This window comes from Pelodiscus sinensis, chromosome 7, assembly GCF_052426305.1.
Source record: "Pelodiscus sinensis isolate ZL-2025 chromosome 7, ASM5242630v1, whole genome shotgun sequence".
Classification (NCBI taxonomy): Eukaryota; Metazoa; Chordata; order Testudines; family Trionychidae; genus Pelodiscus; species Pelodiscus sinensis.
The window spans coordinates 11,085,001-11,103,514 of NC_143058.1; the positions used below are offsets into that span (position 1 = coordinate 11,085,001).

The 18,514-nt window shown below is 44.0% G+C and overlaps 1 protein-coding gene across 2 annotated transcripts in view; it reads right to left on the reverse strand.

The window, feature by feature from the left end:
• Window positions 1–18,514, reverse strand: part of ADCY5 (adenylate cyclase 5) — a 330,673-nt gene that overhangs the window by 12,536 nt on the left and 299,623 nt on the right. For both annotated transcript variants that reach the window (XR_012905123.2, XM_025178780.3), the window contains exons 13-16: window positions 15,340–15,456; window positions 13,703–13,864; window positions 11,475–11,650; window positions 776–802 (exon numbers count right to left, since the gene is read on the reverse strand). Coding sequence is in view for 1 of the 2 variants with exons in the window: in XM_025178780.3 (XP_025034565.3) it covers window positions 776–802; window positions 11,475–11,650; window positions 13,703–13,864; window positions 15,340–15,456 (482 nt within the window). In the remaining variant the exon portion in view is untranslated. The remainder of the gene's footprint in view (window positions 1–775; window positions 803–11,474; window positions 11,651–13,702; window positions 13,865–15,339; window positions 15,457–18,514) is intronic.

Consider the following 18,514-nt stretch of genomic DNA (forward strand, 5'->3'; position numbering starts at 1 on the left):
TTGTAGTTGGTGATTGATTTCAAATAGGACATCTGCAACTGGAGATTAGATTAAACTTCTTAAAGGGACACTGTCAATATAAACGCCATTTCTGAAAAGCAACTATAGTTGGCAAAACTGAAATAACTTTTGTTTACTTAGAGCATCATTTATGCTTTTTCCCCCCCTCTGCTATTAAGCCTGGACAGTGAAACTACACTGCTCAGTTTCAAGTTTGACTACATATGAACCACACACAATCTCTCTCTCTCACTTTCATTTACAATGATTCAGTTACATTTTAAAATCCCCCCCAAACCTTTCAAATTTATGAAAACATTTTGTAAAATAAAACCTTCAATCTTTTCATAAAACAAAATCTACAATCTGGACCAGTAGCTTGCTGCCAAAAGTCCTTTCTGAATATGGTCCTAGAACAAGCAGAGCTGCCTGGTCAATATTTAGCACCTTAAAGAATCTATATTTCATTATGCTAGTGTTCCCTCTAATTTTTCCATCCATGTGCAAAATAAATGTTGATATGTGCACCACCAATACACACACATGCTGCCAGATGTGGGTGCCTATAGGTACTCTAATAATGAGCTGGGTGGCACCTAAATCTCTGAAGGGTAGCCACCCAAACACACAGCTTGCAGGGAACACTGCCAGTCTATAGAAGCAATGGCAAGAACTAGAGGAAACCTTGCTTTTGTGACTCAAACATGCTGCCGTTTTATTTTATGAACATTTTAAAAAAGCAATTAGTGACAAGAAGTGTGAAAAAAGAACTTACCATGTTGATGTTACATTAGAGAACTCACTGAAAAAAAGCCCAGACATATTTAGGTGAATATTCTGTTCAGAAACAACACAAAAAATCTTTAGGACAACACTGAACAACAGCTTTGCAGTTCTGCAATTTTAACACTGTGTGGCGCTACAATTCTTTTAAACAGCATTTTATTACTGGTCAATAGTTAAATTCAAAGGTGCAAAATGATGCTACTACATTAATTTCCTTTGAAGTGAGAGTGTGAATTAAACATACACTATGTTTACAGATCGCTGGAAAAGTTAATTTTCAGAAGAACATCCACCATTTAAAATCCAATGGAAAGCGCTTCACCTGGGCACGTTTTAGAACATTTGCCACACTCAGTCTAGCAGAACATCTTGCTTGAAAGCTGGGTGATTTGGAAAAAGATTTTCTGAACTACACAATTCATCATCCCAATTCGTGCATCCTTCAGTATTAAAAAGGAGATGATGATGTTAATAATAATTAATGGTAATTTACTTAGCTGATTGTCATGATTATAAATATCAATATGGTGTAACAGGAAACCTGATTTGCACTGTAGCTAGCGTGGGGCCTAATCCTGAATCCACTGAAATCAGAGGCAATACTTTTTTGACATCATGTATTTAGGAATGAGCCAACTATTGTTAACTGTGTAATTGTATTGTTATGCCCCTTGTGCTTTTGCCAGTCCCCTTTCTATTTGTCATAGACTCTCATTGCATCTAGTTTTCAAATAGAATGTGAACACTTCAGGCAGGAATGTGCATCATAGCTGGACATGACGTGTGCATGGTATCTCTAGCTTGCCTAAAAGCCCATTAACGTTACCTGTCCCATTCTGCAAGGAATTCAGTTGCCAACGCTGCACTGCGTTATAACACTACTATACACATGAACGTTAGCAGGAGAAGGTACGTCTTTCTTAGTAAACCTTAAGGGACATTTTAGATACCAGTTGGCAACACTAGCACTATATACTGGGTCTGCTGCGAAGACAGCCATTTAACGCAGTTTACGGTATGCTCCTTTCACCGAGACAGGTGGGAAAGCACTTTTTTTGGTGAGTGTCTGGCTAGCAAGTTCCTGCCTAACTGTGTCTAGGGCTAGGCTGTAGTATGAACTGAGTGTTCAGCATTTAGCACCATATATAGGTATCTTTTCTAACTACAGCCTCTCTCCGAGTTACGGACCAAACACTTGGCCGTAACTCGATCCGTTCGTAACTCAGACCCCACTGAGTTACACGCGACCGCGCTGTTCGTAAGCACGGGTCGCGTTCGTAACTCAGGGACTGCCTTTACAACTGCTCCATGGGAGCTTTGGTTGTAAGTGCGAACGGTCGTAACTCGACCGTTCGCAACTCAGGGAGCGGCTGTATTCTGAACTGTTTACACAGCAGTAAATCAGTGATGGTGACGCTGGTACACATGGTGCTTTACAGGCAAATCAGATGACAGAGACCTTACAATCTCCCTGAATACTTTGTGCTAAATTATTCTGCCGTTGTTACACTGTCTACACTTAAACCACTAGAACAGTACAGATGTGGCACGTCAGCACAGACATGCTATACTGCAACAGGTGGCATTCTCCCATTGATGTAGTTAATCCAACCTCCTCATGAGGAAACAGCTAGGTGGGCAGAAGAATTCTTCCCTTGACCTAATGCTGTGCATACCAGGGATTAGATCAGCTTAATTTTGCCACTCAGAGGTGTGGATTTTTCATATCCCTGAATGACGTAGCTGGGGTCAAACCTAACTTTTTAGAGTAGACCTGAACGAAGAGGAATATTTGACTTCTTGCTCTAGAATTAGAGAGAAAATCCATCAAAGGCCAAGACCAAAGCGAAAAAAACATTTGGTTCCCAAATCTTGCTTATAGAAGGTTTTCTGCTGCATTGAGCCCAGCGTTCCTCTTATTTTGATTTACAGATACATCTTTATCTTGCACATTATTCATACCAGGCTTCTTAGCCACTTACACTGCTACAACAAACAAGGGCCAGGTTATATTTATCAGCGTACACAATTCAGGAGCTTAGGAGATTGCTATGTCTGATTTAAACTGCAGGCAGTAACCTTGGCTGTGAAACATAGGGGAATAATGATTTACAATAAAGCCGTGGTGAGCAAAAAAGCCTACTGCCTCAAACAATAACTTTCTATTCATAGGTCAAGGGAGAGTCAAGTTTTGTGGCAGGAATATTTTACATCATTTGCACTGACTGGAACAGCAGAAAAATGTACAAGTCAACTAGTGCATTTCCCATCAGAGGGCTGTGGATACATATGGGTGAAGATCTACCTGGCACAGTGGTGATGAGAGATTAAAGAGGCAATCAGGGTGCTCCTCTTGGCTCCCAGATCTTGCCCTACTGGCCACAGCTGTGAGAGCACTAAGTCCCATCACAGGCACGAGGTGACTTAGGGACCTTACACTGACAGAGGATAGGCCTAGCAAAGTAGGGCCTCGTCTATACTCTATGGCAGATCAATGCTGCAGTGACTGCTCCAGTGGCCGTTGATTTATCCAGTCTACTTAGACACGCTAAATTGATCTCCGAGTGCACTCCCTTTGACACTGAGATAAGAAGAGTAGCTGGCACCAATGGGAAAGCAGCTCCTGCCGACCTTACCACATGCAAGAGGCTGTGGCGAGTATGTCAACTTCAGGGGACACTATTTCAGATAGATTGACAGTGCCAGTAAGTTTAGACAAGGCCTAGGACAAGATGAGTGGCAAGTGAGGGTGGGAGGGAGATGACCAGATGGGGAGAATTCCTTATCTAAGCATGAGCCTTCAGGAACGCCCTATGACAACAGATTCAGCAAGGAGGCATGCATTATGTGAGTGTGACACAAAGGGTACGTCTAGACTACCGCGTTTTGTCGACAGAAGTTTTGTCGACAGATACTGTCGACAAAACTTCCGTCAACAATTTGCGTCCAGACACATGGAGTTCTGTCGACAAAGCAAGCCGCTTTGTCGACAGAACTCCGTCTGGACGCAACGTTACAGGCAATAACACCTTCTGTCGACAGAAGTCTGTCGACAGAAGGTGTTTTGCCTCGTAAAATGAGGTATACCAGCGTCGACAAAACCGCGGAGTTCTGTCGACGTTATGTCGACAGAACTCCGCGGTAGTGTAGACGCTGGTATTGTTTTGTCGACAAAAGTTCACTTTTGTCGACAAAACTAGGTAGTCTAGACACACCCAAACATACAAGCACTTGGCCAGCCTGAACAGTGGAGTTCTCAGGAATGCCACATTCCCTCAGTATTAAAAAGATTTGGCCAAGCTCTTTCAGTCATTTCTCTGAGTTTGTAGGCCCAGTGGTAGTGCCTGCTGGCCACGGGTTCACTGCTCTGTCAGCAACTCCTAATAGGCCAGACAAACTCACTACACCTAGCACGCTGCTTTGATGGTAATTATTCCTGCATGGCATCCTGTTAGGTAGAAACTGAATGCTGGTGCCACACTGGTCATTGATATCAATGTGAAATGCTGCACTGATGATGTTTATAACTATAACCACTTGAGATAGCGATCTTGGAGTCATTGTGGATAGTTCTCTGAAAACAGCCACTCAATGTGCAGCAGCAGTCAAAACAGCAAACAGGACGTTAGGAATCATTAAAAAGCGATAGAGAATAAGACAGAATATTTTATTGCCTCTGTATAAATCCATGGAATGCCCACATCTTGAATACTGCGGACAGATGTGGCCGCCATGTTTCAGAAAAGATATACTGGGATTGGAAAAGGTTCAGAAAAGGGCAACAAAAATGGTTATGGGTTTGGAACAGGTCCCATATTAAGAGAGATTAAAAAAGATTTGGACTTTTCATTTTAGAAAAGAGAAGACTAAGGGGGCAGGAGAATGATAGAGGTCTATGAAATCAGGACTGGTGTGGAAAAAGTGAATAAAGAAGAGTTACTCTCTCATATAACACAGGAACTAGGGGTCATCAAATGAAATTAATAGGCAGCAGGTTTAAAATAAACAGAAGTTTTTCTTCACGCAGCACAGTCAATCTGTGGAACTTCTTGCTAAAGGATGTTGTGAAGACCAAGACTTTAACAGGGTTTAAAAAAGAACTAGATAAATTCATGGATGTTAGGTTCATCAATGGCTATTAGCCGGGATGGGCAGGGATGGTGTCCCTGGCTTCTGTTTGTCAGAGGCTGGAAATGGATGACAGAAGAGGAAGCACTTGATGATTACGTGTTCTATTCACTCCCTCTGGAGTATCTGGCATTGGCCACAGTTGGCAGACAGAATACTGGGCTAGATGGACCTTTGGTCATACTCAGTACAGCCGTTCTTATGTTCTTATATTTAAAAAGTTATGTACTGAAAATGTATCCTGAGAGTCTGTATCAAAGGTACAGGTTCTCTCAGCACAGGGTGTTTCTACAGCGGGCTAATTTACAGGTAAATAAAGTGTTGTATTACACTGACAATAAAGTGTTGTATCAAAAGGGGTCTCCTGTCACTGGTTAGAGCCAAATGCTAAAGATCAGAGACCTGAAGTCAACAGGCACCAGAGAAATAACAGGCCCATCTTTTCAAGAAATTCTGTTTGGTCTGTATTACTTACTTGTTCCCAGGATTAATTACCATGCCACTTACACCACCCCGCTAGCATTTCACCGTAGACACTCCCTGCAGCCATGCAAGGGTCTCCCAGGGCTGTAGTACAGGGGTTCTCAAACTTCACTGCCCCAGCTGACAACAAAAAATTATTACATGACCCCAGGAAGGGGACTCACCGCCCAGGATGGGAGGGGGACAAAGTCTGAGCCCCACTGATCCGAGGGAGGGGGGAAAAGCTGAAGCCCAAGGGCTTCAACCCAAGGCTTTGGCCCTGCGCAGTGCGGCTGAAGCTTTAGCCCCAGGCCCCAGCAAGTCTAAGTCAGGCCCTGGCGACCCCTCTAAAATTGGCCGTGACCAATATTTCCACTAATCTTCGCAATCCCTGTGTGATGTGCAATGCATTTTTCCTGTGCACCGAGGCATGCGCACATGTGCAGCACCAGCAGAAACTAAAATCCTAGCTCTGCTCATCAGCTGGGCGGCATTTGAATCTCCCCTGCATGGACACACAAGTGCACAGCTTACGGGCAACACAGGCTGTGACCCAGTTTGGGGTCCTGGCTCACTGCTGTAGCTAATCCACCTGCCCAAGAGGCTAGTAGCTAGGTCGGTGGAAGAGTCTGTCCATTGACCTGGTGCTGTCTACATGAAGGGTGGGGGGAGGTTGGCATAGCTATATCTCACAGGGGCGTAGATTTTTCACGCCCCTGACAGATATAGCTATGACTGTAAGTTTTCAATAGAAACTCTGGGGACAAATGAATGACTTTGGGGGAAAATAAGGGGAAGGCAAGAGGACACATCTTGGTCCATCACGGTGGGCATACAAGAGACAGCGCGTTTGCACCTGTGAACAGTGGATCCAGACATGTGGGAAGAAAGATTTATGTAAGTTTTAGAGAAGGATTTCAGCCTGTTAAGTTTAGACACCAACAAGTGTGTTATACTTTTCATTTCATATGTAACCATTTCTGTTTCCATTACCCATACCCAGCGTCTCTTACATCTTACTCTTTGATGAGAAACTTATGATTATTTCACTGTGTCTCCATGCTGTGGTGTTACAAAGGACCTGACCCTGAGGTGTGGACCTGATCAATGAACCTATGTGTGTATTGTTCCCCTGGGAATATTTACTGTAAGGCTGCGTCAAGACTGGCAAGACTTTGCGCAAAAGCAGATGCTTTTGCGCAAAATCTTGCCACCTGTCTACATTGGCTGCGAGTATTTGCGCAAGAACACTGACTTTGTACTGTACAAAATCAGTGGTTCTTGCACAAATACTTCAACGCTCCCGCTCAGGGATAAGCCCTCTTGCACAAGTACTCTTGTGCAAGAGGGCCAGTGTAGACAGCCAAATTAATTTCTTGCGCAAGAAAGCTCGATGGCTAAAATGGCCATCGGAGTTTTCTTGTGCAAAAGAGCGTCTACACTGGCACGGATGCTTTTGCGCAAAAGCAAACTTTTCCGTTAAAAGTACTTGTGCAAAATCATTCCAGTCTAGACGCACCCTAAGTGTCCAGTGGGCTGGACACTTCAGAAGAGGCACTCAGGGACTGAAATACAGTAACCATTACCTTACAGGGTAAAGTAAGGGGCTGGCAGAGCTCCAAGGAGACTCTAAGTGGCTAAAAGAGTGAGGGTGTCAGCTTAGCACCAGAAAAATCTGATAATGAGGTGGCTCAGAATCCTGGACACACCAAGAAACCATCACAACCATGTCAGGGAAAATGGGAAGTTTAAGAGGAATGGAAAAAAGCCAACGTTGTGTCACTATTTAAGGAGAGGGAGATGACCTGGGTACATAGACTGGTTAGCCAGATATCAATCTCAAGCAAAATCACAGAAGGGCTAATAGGGTATACAACTAGTAAAGAATTAAAAAGTGGTAGTTTAATTAAAGCCAGACAACATGGTTTGATGGAATATAGGCCATGCCAAACAATCTTGATGCTGTTTCTTTGAAGAGATTACAAAGTTTGGGTCGTAGAGGTGATTTCTGACATAGCACTCTGACAAAAGAGTAGGTACTATACCACACCAATGTAGCCCACAGTAGAGGGATTGAAAACTGATTAACTGACAGATCACAAAAAGTGTGACTGGGGAATCATTATCCACCTGAATATAAGCCATAGGACTGGAAAGGACCTTCTAGGTTAGTGAATCCAGTCCCCTAATAGCGCAGAAAACACCAGCAAGTAATCATGTTAATAAACCTATCAAGCATCATCCTAAATCTAGTTCATTTGCTTGCCTCCACTATTCTTACAGGAAAAAGGAGGGGCTCTTTCTAGTGGACTTTCACAGGCCCCTTGCTATTCAATATTTTAGCAACGATCTGAAGAAAACATTAAGTCTCTGCTAGTGAAATATGCAGATAACGCAAAACTTGTTGGCATGGTAATTAATCCTGGGAACAAGTAAGTAATAAAGACCAAGCAGAATTGCTTGAAAAGATGGGCTGTTTTGGGCAACATGTGAAGCAGCAGCCCTAGGCATTTTGCCAACCAATTTCAACAACTCCCTCTCCAAAAGCGGCAGAGAAAACAAAACAAAGAGGTCAGCCAAAGAGTGGAGAATGGGGAAAAAAAGTCAAGTGGCTCTGGGAAGTTAGTGCTTAGGACAGCCAGCTACCCTGCTCAGCCAGCCCAGACCATGTATTTGAAACGGCAGAATGTGAGGTTGTACGTCTAAGAACACATTTACAAGATGAGGGACTGAATCCTGGTGTGCAGTGACACTGAGGAGGACTGAGAGGTTGCAGCATATAATCCATGGAACATGAACTTCCACTGCAGTGCTGGAGCTAATGTGCAAACACCTTCTTGCATGAACAGAGGACTATCAAGGGGGAATACAGAGATGGTACAACCTTCATATGGCATTAGTGAGACCATTACTGGAATACTGTATCCAGTGCTGGTGTTCCTACTTCAAAAAATACGCTGATAAATGGAAATGATTCTGTAAAGAACTACGGGTACAATTCAAAGTCTTACAACAGCAGACTGAAGCGTAATCTACTTTATTCAAGAGAAGGTTAAAAGATACTTGATCACGTCTTACCAGTACCTACAGGGGGAAGAGATTTCTCATAGTAGACAGCTCCTTTTTTTTTTTTTTTTAGCAGTAAAAGGCAGTAGATTGAAGCTGGAAAAATCCACAACAAACCTCAACTGCAAATTTCAAAATTCAAAATTGAGGATAATCAACTATTGGTGCAACTGACTTAGGAACACGATGGACTCTCCTGGTCTTTATGTCAAGACTGGATGTCTTTTTAAAAGATATGCTTATAACTCAAGCAGATGCTGTAGGTTTGATGCAGAGATTACCGGGTGAAGTTTTCTGGCTTATGTTATCCAGGAGATCAGACTGTGTGACCATAATGATGGCTTTTGGCCTTAAAAATAACTCATAGCTTTTTTTCTCCGACGTGGAGATGAGTCTTGCAGGACAGTGGCTTTGTTCTTCTAGCTATAATTCAAGTACCATGTAGCTGGTGTGTCACTGTAATCATGCCCAGTAATTCCCAGTATATTAGTATCAGTCTTCAGTTGCTTGCATGGAGAGATGTTTGTACCCAGAAGTACAAAGTGACATCTGTATAGTTCCTAATTCGTGGGTGTACTGCAAAGCCTACAGAATAGACAGTAATTATAGAACTACAAAAGGAGTCCAATTAAAGAATCATGAGGCAGTGTTTTTTATGTCAGCTGGACATGGTGGTACCTCTCTAGATTGTGTGTTGTACACTGACTACCCATCTCCCATAAGACACAAAAAGACGACTGTGCTTTGGGGTGTTAGCCACTAATGGAGTTTTAGTAGAAACAAAAATCATTTAATGAGAATATAGCAGCACAGAAATTTCTTTCTGGGGAAACCTGCTGATTTCCTCCACCTTATTACTCACATTTTGATTGCAGAGTGATGTAAATTACACTTTTAAGTGCAATAATCTTGAAAAACGCTAGGTTTACAAAGAACGTGATGCCTTTTTGGGGGTATAAAATGTTTTTTCCTCCTAATGTTTTTTATGTTCTTTCTTCAAACAGGCAAAGCTATTTAGGAATAAATTTTCTCCTAAAAGAAGGGAACCCCTCCATAAAAACATCAATTGCACCAAACTTAGTGACAATGAACATGGCAAAAAAGCAATGCGAGTGCCACTTAGTTTCCTACATCATTTTGTTTGCTGACAGTACCAAACCATTTGCAGTGACTTCACTGTATTTAAAGGAGAACCCGTAAAATCACAAATTATTGGATACATAAGAATAATCAAAGAGTGGTGTTGAGTGTTATGAGAACCGAGGGCGCCGAGCTTGCAAGAAGCACTGAACATCAGAAAAGGCATGAAACCTTCCATGTGAGGTAGTTGTCTAGGACAGATGGACGTAGAAGAAACCAAAGGAATATGTGGTGGGCAACTCAGAAGGAGAGAGAACAAGGGCTCTTACGCAAAAGGGTTTTTTTCCCCGACAAATGGTCCCATCTACACGGGCCTTTTTATTGCAAAAACCTCTTCTGCAATAAGGATCGGAAGAAGATATGCAAATGAGAGCACAAGATATGTAAATGAGTGCTCCATTTGCATTTCCTCTTACGCAAAAACCCACAGTGTAGACGTAGCCTCAGTATGCAGCAGAGTAACGCCAGGTAGCTTTTCCACCCAGCTGGCTCTCCCCTAGCTGTTCAGTTAGATGAACCCCAACTCTGAGCCCTCCAAACTTTGCTGGTATTAACTTTTTTTGAAGTAACCATTTCTGTGTTAATAGTGTGCAAGCATCTTATGCTCGCAATCAGAACAGCTAACAACTTCCATTCTAAGAAAAAAAAATCCACCCTCATTCCAATGCTATTTTACCAGTAATATTTGATCATTACCGAGAACCTGACAATCAGGTTTAACTCGTCAACATAAGATGTCTAGGGTATAGAGACCTGTGAGATATAGAGGCCAGTGAGATGGCTTGGATAATAACACTCCTGATGGAGCCTTAATTGGTTGTGATTTAAAGGTCAGTACTGCAGGGCCACAGTTTATGCACTGTGGACTCTGAGATCCTATTTTCCTAGTACAGGCAGTCCCCGGGTTACGTACAAAATAGGGAATGTAGGTTTGTTCTTAAGTTGAATCTGTATGTAAGTCGGAACTGGCATCCAGATTCAGCCGCTGCTGTAACTGTCCAGCGGCTGACTACAGGAAGCCCGAGGCAGAGTTGCTCTGCCCCAGGCTTCCTGGAATCAGCCTCTGATCAGTTTCAACAGGCTGAATCTGGCCGCCAGTTCCGACTTACATACAGATTCAACTTAAGAACCCCAGGCGTCTCCAAGTCAGCTGCTGCTGAAACTGATCAGCGGCTGATTCCAGGAAGCCCGGGGCAGAGAAACTCTGCCTCGGGCTTCCTGTAGTCAGCGCTGGTCAGTTTCAGCAGCGGCTGACTTGGGGAAGCCTGGGGCAGAGCAGCTGGGATGCTGCTGGGTTGCTCCAGTAGCGCTGCTCCTCGGTGCTACTGGACCAACCCACCAGCACCCAAGCTGCTCTGCCCCAGGCGTCCTGATTCAGCCGCTGCTGAAACTGACCAGCAGTGGCTGAATCAGGACGCCTGGGGCAGAGCAGCTGGGGTGCTGCCGGATTGGTCCAGTAGCGCCCAGAGACCAGCAGACCAGGGAGACGGGGAGCAAAGCGGAGCAAAGCCGCGGAGCACGCCAGCAGCGGGACAGCCGCGGCATGTCTGGGCTGTCTGCTGCCCGCGTGCTCCGTGGCTTTGCTCCGCTTTGCTCCCCGTCTCCCTGGTCTGTTGGTCTCCAGCAGACCAGGGAGACGTGAAGCAAAGCCGCGTAGCACGTGGGCAGCGGACAGCCCAGACACGCCGCTGCTGGCGTCCTCAGAGGCTTTGCTTCCCGTCTCCCTGGTCTGCTGTTCTCCAGCAGACCAGGGAGACTGGCAGCAAACCCCGTTTGAAACTGCGGATCCGACATAAGTCGGATCCGCGTAACTTGGGGACTGCCTGTAATCTGGAGTAGCATTGTGATTTGGTGTGCTGGAGGAAGACATTTTGCAAGTGAAATCCACTTACACAGTGTTGGCTTCAACCAGAAGATCTGCATTGTCAAAGAGGTTCACCCCTGGCACTTCCACAATTAGAACGTATATTAATTCGATGATCAGCATGAGGATCAGTTTCCCAATGCAACTGATCTGAAGGAACACAGAGCAGGCCAGGAGACTCAGTAAGACACTGTAGGTAAAATACTGTGTAAAGACAAAAGAAAAGAGAGACAAAACTCAGTAGTACAAAGCAACCCAACACTCAGAGACATTAACAGACCCTATCGAGCGAGTAGTAACCCTGCCCCAGCGCTAAATGAACACAGACGGCAGGTCAAGGGGTGTGTGTCTAGGAGATAGAAGAAACCTCCATCAATTACAGTGAAATGTCTAACGTTCTAAGTCCACATTCTCCCCTTGGCGTACCTGTGTAACATAATAGAACTTGGCAGAGCTGAAGCAGTAGCCACATCTGTCCATCCTTTGCCAAGCCCAGTGGGCTGGAACTGAGACTCCCGGCCCACACTGCAGCCAGAGTGACCAGTCTCTGCTCGTCCCTGCCCTGAGCACCCCAACCCTCAGCCAGAGGAGCCCCAAGCTGGCCAAAGCCCTGACCTCTGTGCACTTTGCAAGAGGGAACCCCACCGCTTTTGCCTGGAGGAGCTGAACCTGAGCTTTTGATATGTCCCATGCAGGTTCTGGGGCAGCTGGTGTCCAGGGAGATTAACAATGACCCCAGGAAGCTGAATAGCGCATACGGCCTCCTCAGCTGCCCCAGAACCTGCCTGGGGCATAATAAAATGAAACTCCCCCAAGTCTCCCCTGGCCTATTATACCACTACTCAGGCCACTAGGGTGCTTATCCTGCACAGCCTTTTACATGCTTAAGCAGCGCCTTCCATATCGGCAGTGCTATTTTAGCAGTGTAGCATCCCACTGCCTCTCCCGGATGCAGAAAAACGCTGCCAGAGCCTCCCTCTCATCTCCCTCTCTGCTGCTGCCTTTCCCTGCAGCGCGTATCAGTGCGTGCTGCAGTCACATGTGTGGACATGATGTCCTTTTACCGCAGCTTGTAGTGTCTGTACTCTAAGTGCCACCACCCAACGTTTAGACCAAGCATCGCATCCATTACAGAACGTTGCAAACTGCTGTAACAACTGCGGCAAAACGGCCTCCCCCACCCTGATTAGACAATAGCGAAATTCCCATGGACTTTCATGGAATCAGAATTATGCCCCGGTTGCTCCAATGGGCACTCAGCTCATCTTGGGTGCTCAGTAACACCCTGAACATTCGGGCCCTAAAGGATCAGCTAGAAAACTGGGAGGTTTCCCATAGACCTCACAACCATCGTCCCCACAGTTTTTCTCCTTTCCAGTTTCTAAAAAAAATTGTTTATGGCTGTGACCAAACCACTCACAGAAGTATCTCGAACAACTGCCCAGAAGGAAGAGATTTAGGGTGTAGCACAATACAACTTCATAAAAAAAAATTACAGGCATCTTTTGCTGTAACAAAACAGAAATCAATACTTCAAAGCGGATTGTTTCCACACTACAAATCCTGATGGGTGGACCATTAGCAAACTTGCTGCTCTGCTGCCAGTCACAGCCCATATCTGATGCTCCGGAGAAACTCAAGATGTGCCCAGGCCAAAATTTTCAAACCGCTGCCTTCAGTTAGGCTCTTAAATACATAGTTAGGCACCTACATTAATTTTCAGAGGTGATGAGCACCCAAAAGTTCTACTGAAGTCACTGGCAGCCACTGAAGCGCCTCGATAAACTATGTCGTGATCATGTCTCTAGTGGTTGGAAAAAAGCCTACTACTACTTACAGCTAAAGGAGTTTTTTTGCAACTCCTTTAGCTGTAAGTAGTGAAGTAAGGCGTAAAGGTCTGCATCCCTTCCAACAACACTGTGCATGCGTAATAGCTTTGGTTTGTCACACTTAGCACCTGCAGGTCCCAGACTTTACCCAGAGCTGAGAGTGCACTGCACCTCTGAAAATCGGACCATGTATTTAGATGCCTTAAAATGGATTTAGGTGCCTAACTCAAAACACCCATGTTTAAGAACGTTTTCCCTTGTCGATTCTGGAATGATGGTGGTGAAGAAGAATTTGGGTCGTGGCTCCTCCAAAGAATTGTTTTCACCTAGTGTCATAAGATTTAATTATTTTTATGTGAGCATGAGTACATACAGAACTGAGCCGCTTTTCAAATCCAGCTCTGCAATCAATTCTTTCACGCAATACCTCTGGGAAGTCGCAATTGGGCAGGGAACTGCCACAGAATCCCTGCAAGGTGCCCAGGCTGTATTTGAAAGATGAGTTGCTGAGAAGGCATACCACCTGGTTGGGAGTGATGTTGTACTCTGCAGCCACACAGCTGTCAAGATCCACAGTGCTGCATGTGAACTGGAAAAACAGAGATTGTGACAAAAACCAAAGGCATGGGTAAGAAGAAAAAGAAACTACCAATCCATTTACAAAGTTCTCTCGCGCACAATAGAATTAAATATTTATCTGATACAATATTTAGTGCCCCAGATTTCACAGCGAGTTTGTTTATCTATGCTAAACATTGTTATATTTATACTTGCTAGCAGCTAATATATTGACAAAGGGGACATGCTAATAGTTTCTCATAGCTAGCAATCTGTCACTAAGCCTGCTGCAGCAGGGCCTTCTATGGCAAAGGCTACTGAATTAAGACAAAGCCCACTGTGGCAAACCTGAGAAACCAGCAGAATACAGCGTTCTGGAGTCCCGAATACTACTTTATGACCTGTTTGATTAAGCCATGAGTTTACATCAGCCTTTGGATAATTTTATTATAAAATGGTTAGCAATGGCAAGAGCCAGACAATCCAGGCAATTGAGTAGAATGCTCATGAACAAAAGTCCAATTCTGAAAGGTGCCAAGTGCCATTAATCTACACCTGCTTCTTTATAGTTACATTATCAGGGCCCAATCCTTTGAGGTGCTTAGTGTCTCGAAAAATCAGGCTCTAACACTGTAGCCATAATAATACTTTGCATTCCCTTAGTGCCTTCCACCCAAGAAATTAAAAATGCTTTACAAACAATGTTTATCTCCCTGGGGAAACAGAGGCACTCCGTGGCTGTCAGCCTAATTTTTAGAGATGCTGAGGATCCAGCATTTCCACTGAGATCTGTGGTGGATTAGCACTTGTAAAAGTTAAGCCCTAATTAATAAAGAGGCAGTAGAGGCTAAATCGAACACACTACTCAGTGCTTTAATCACAGGATCACCCTTCTCTTAAAAATCTCCCGGAGTTATGTAGAATACAGAATATTTAGTTTCATTTTTCAAATAAATTTAGCTAACAAGTTAAAAATTCAAAATTCTAGGCCATCAAGAACATTCAGTATCCCTTTGCATCTGAAATTAGCAGCAGCATCTAGATGCAAAGAAACCCCAGTGTTTCACATAAATCGCAGCCTTTCCAGTCTCTGTGAAGTGAGTACCCTCAGTGTGAAATTCTGCCTTGTTCAGGGGCTGGCACAAAGCCTACGGAGCACTCGAGTGCCACTCAAAATAGGGCTTTTGTGGGGTTTGCGTGACACATAGTCCTTACTCTGGCCCTCTGAATAGTGGTAAAGCTGTGCTCGTGGTTCATAAAGTCACCAAAGGAAACAGAACAGTCAGACAATTACTGTGCAACAAAAGCAAAACCAGGGTCAGCAATGCACACTGCTGGGAAAGCATTTAGATACTCCCATTTCACTTTTGGGGAGGAAAAGCTGCCCTCAGATTTATCAACAGTGACATTAATTCACACGGTTGCAATGATTATGCGTGCAGTATGCATGCCTGAAAAGATCAATAATAAAACTATACAGTAAAGAAATGGATTAAAACCATGTACCATGTTGACAAAGGCTGACAGAAAAACCAGTATAATGGCGAAGACCCCAACTAAGGTGCTATTGGTCCTGGACTGGACAATCTTCCTTGAGAGAGTCTGGAGTGGAGCTGGGAAAAGCTGGATATGAAATAAAGAGTAAACAAAAGACGTAAGACATGGATCTTTATAAATGTTGTAATGTTAAGAGCCACCTATATTCCTACCTATAATTAATAAGACCATGCTTGTGATGCATGGGGTCAAAGAAGAGTGACAAAAAGTGGGCTGTGCCCAGGAAAGCTCATGATACCCTCTGCATGTTTTGTTAGTCTTTAGGTGCTACTAGACTATGTGTTGTTTTTTGTCATCTAGTGTGTTTTTTGGGAGGCAGAAGCAGACGTGATGGCAGTACAGTTGGGTGGACTTATCAAATCTAGCTGTTTCTTCTCAATAGCAACAATGGCTTCTGAGCCAAAATGACCCAACATGCACAACTGCGTATGTTGTCATGGTGGATGGAGAGTTAACCATAAGCCAACTTTAACTGCCAGGATCTAGAAGCTATCAGTCATATGAGGTTGCAAAAATCTCTGGTGTGTTCCTCAGGACAATCAGGGATGCCTACCTCACTGCCACTCAGTGAAATAAAGCCATATCATTTGAAGAACCCATTGTTAATAGGTTGCAACCTCATTACATTATCTATTCTAGCCTTCCCAACAGGCACTTGGTTGTCAAACTCTCTTGCCAGATTATGCTACTGCATGTTCTCTTCCATCTAGATTAACCTTCTCTATCCGCACTCTCCTACTAACAGTGCATCTTTAGAACACTTGGCTCCCAGGAATCTCCCTCTGTTCAAGAGGAAATATTTGCAGTTAATGGTGAGAATCCTTAGGAGTCCAAGCATAGGTTTCCCTGGTCACCTGTCATATTGAAAAGCAATACGGCAGCAGGTCTTCCCCACAGCATGCAGTGTTATCTCAGTTACGGCAAGTTCCATTACAAGTAGGATGATGGGGGGGGGGGGGTCATTTTGTGTGGTTTTATTTAATCTTCCCCTTTTCTGATCCCAGTCCCACCTCAATGTTCTCTGCTCTATCTCAGCACAAAGCCTATAGCTACAGAGGAGCAGAACCAGACGTCAGCAAATGCCGGAAAACGAGTCACGTTCCCTGCAGCCTGGGAGCACGGCCTCTAAAATGCTCCCCTGCATCTTTGCTCAAGGGAAAGAAGGGCTAACAATGTTCACGCTGCTCTAGAATCCAGATCTCCTGTCTCTCTATTACTGCACTGTCGTACCAGTCAAACCACTAGACAAGAGGGTATTTTTAGAGACACAAGAAGTAAGCAGCCCAATGACACCGTACTGCAATTTCTCTATGACTAATGCTTCTATTAAAAAGTCCTGCTTTTCCCTTTTACCCTTCATTCTTACATTTGCAGAGGTGCAACATTTTGCCAGCATACTGCTTCCCACACAGCAATCCTACAACATAATTATAAAGCTGCTGGAGTGGTGGCAGCACTGATTAACTGGTGACTATTACAAAGGGAGAGAGAATCTGCAATGCTGCTAGCCATTTTAAAACGCGGACTTCACCAGCTTCCGGCCCCAGACTGCTTCTCTGTCTCCTGGGTGACAGCGTGTGGGTCTGTGTGAGCAGGGGACATGGGCTGGAAGGGGTTTGTCATTCCGACACATTCACAAAGAAAAACTAGATCCAGGAAAGGGCTACAATATATTGAGATTCTTGCAATGTTCCTGGAGATACTTTTTACATTGTTTTTGGCAATGAAAACAAATTCATGGTGCCTACAAAGGAGTCAGCATCAAAATGTGCTTCCTTTCCGTATCACATCTAGTTGCTCCTACAAGAGACATAGGGCTTGTCTACACTTGAAATGCTACAGTGGCACAACAGCCTAGCAACTTCACTACTGCTGTAGCACATCAGTATAGACACTACCTATGCCAAAGGGGAAGGGTTCTCCCACTGGAGTAGGTAATCCACCTCCTCAAGAGCAACATAATAATTCATCCACTGGCGTAGCGCTGTTTAGACCGGAGATTAGATCTACATAGCTATGTCTCTCAGGTATGGGAATTTTCATACTCCTGAGAGATGTAGCTATGCTCATGTGAGTTTCCAGTGTAGACCAATCTTTGAACAAGCAGGGAGATAAGTCCACATGCCTAAGCCTAATAAAGTATTGCAACAAGATGTCTGAATTTTCAACAGTCAGGGAATTTTGGCTCCTAAATGCTTTTTGAAAACGAGATGTAGGCTCCTACATCAGTTAAGTGTTACGCCACCCAAACATCTTTAAAAAGCTGGGCACCCATGCTTTGGGAACTTCTATTGTCAGCTCTAGACATCTCTGGTTCAGTTGCTGGTATGCAATTTTGGAGTTGATTTCTTCTTCTTTAAAAGAAATGCAGACTCCAAGAGAGTTGACAACTCTCATTGTACAACTTCACTGTACGTGTAGCTATTGTTTTGAACTGGATGGAAATGTCAGCACCTTATAGGTGTCTTAATAAGCAGCTGGAAAGAAAAGCGATAGGTAAAGAACTGTCCAATATTTCTAGTCTTTAGCTTGAAGGCTTTCTCACCACTACAATTAGAACCGCTGGCATGAATTTTCAGTTCATTTGTAAGATTTGACAATTCGGTTGAGTTAAGTTAACTTCAAATGCAAAGATTCAAACCTTGCACTAAGAGTCCCTCATCCTCCACTACAAGCTCTCTGATGGCTGTTTGAAGGACCTGTCCCACATGCTTCTCAGAAGTGTTGTTCCTGATAATGTGGTCTGCAAAAACCTCATCACATAGGGTCATATCATTTTTGGTCTGTTGGTGCAATCCCAACTGACATCAACAGGAGCGACATATGCAGATCAAGCATACAAAATGGCTCTAAAACTCTAGTAGCCACGATAAGACAGAGAAAATTTTCACTGAATGTAGTTTATGGTATTAGTTTACACTCACTCCTTCCTTAGGAGCACCTCTAATACTCATCTACGACTGGACTCTCCTCTCAGACCACTTATACACAGGTGTAATTCCACTGACTTCAGAGAAGTTGCCCCTGATTTATACCATTGGTATGTAAAAGAAGAACCAGACACCTTGAGTTCTATTCTAGCAGCTAGATTGTTAGCGAGGCTGCTTGTTTTTATTATACTGAG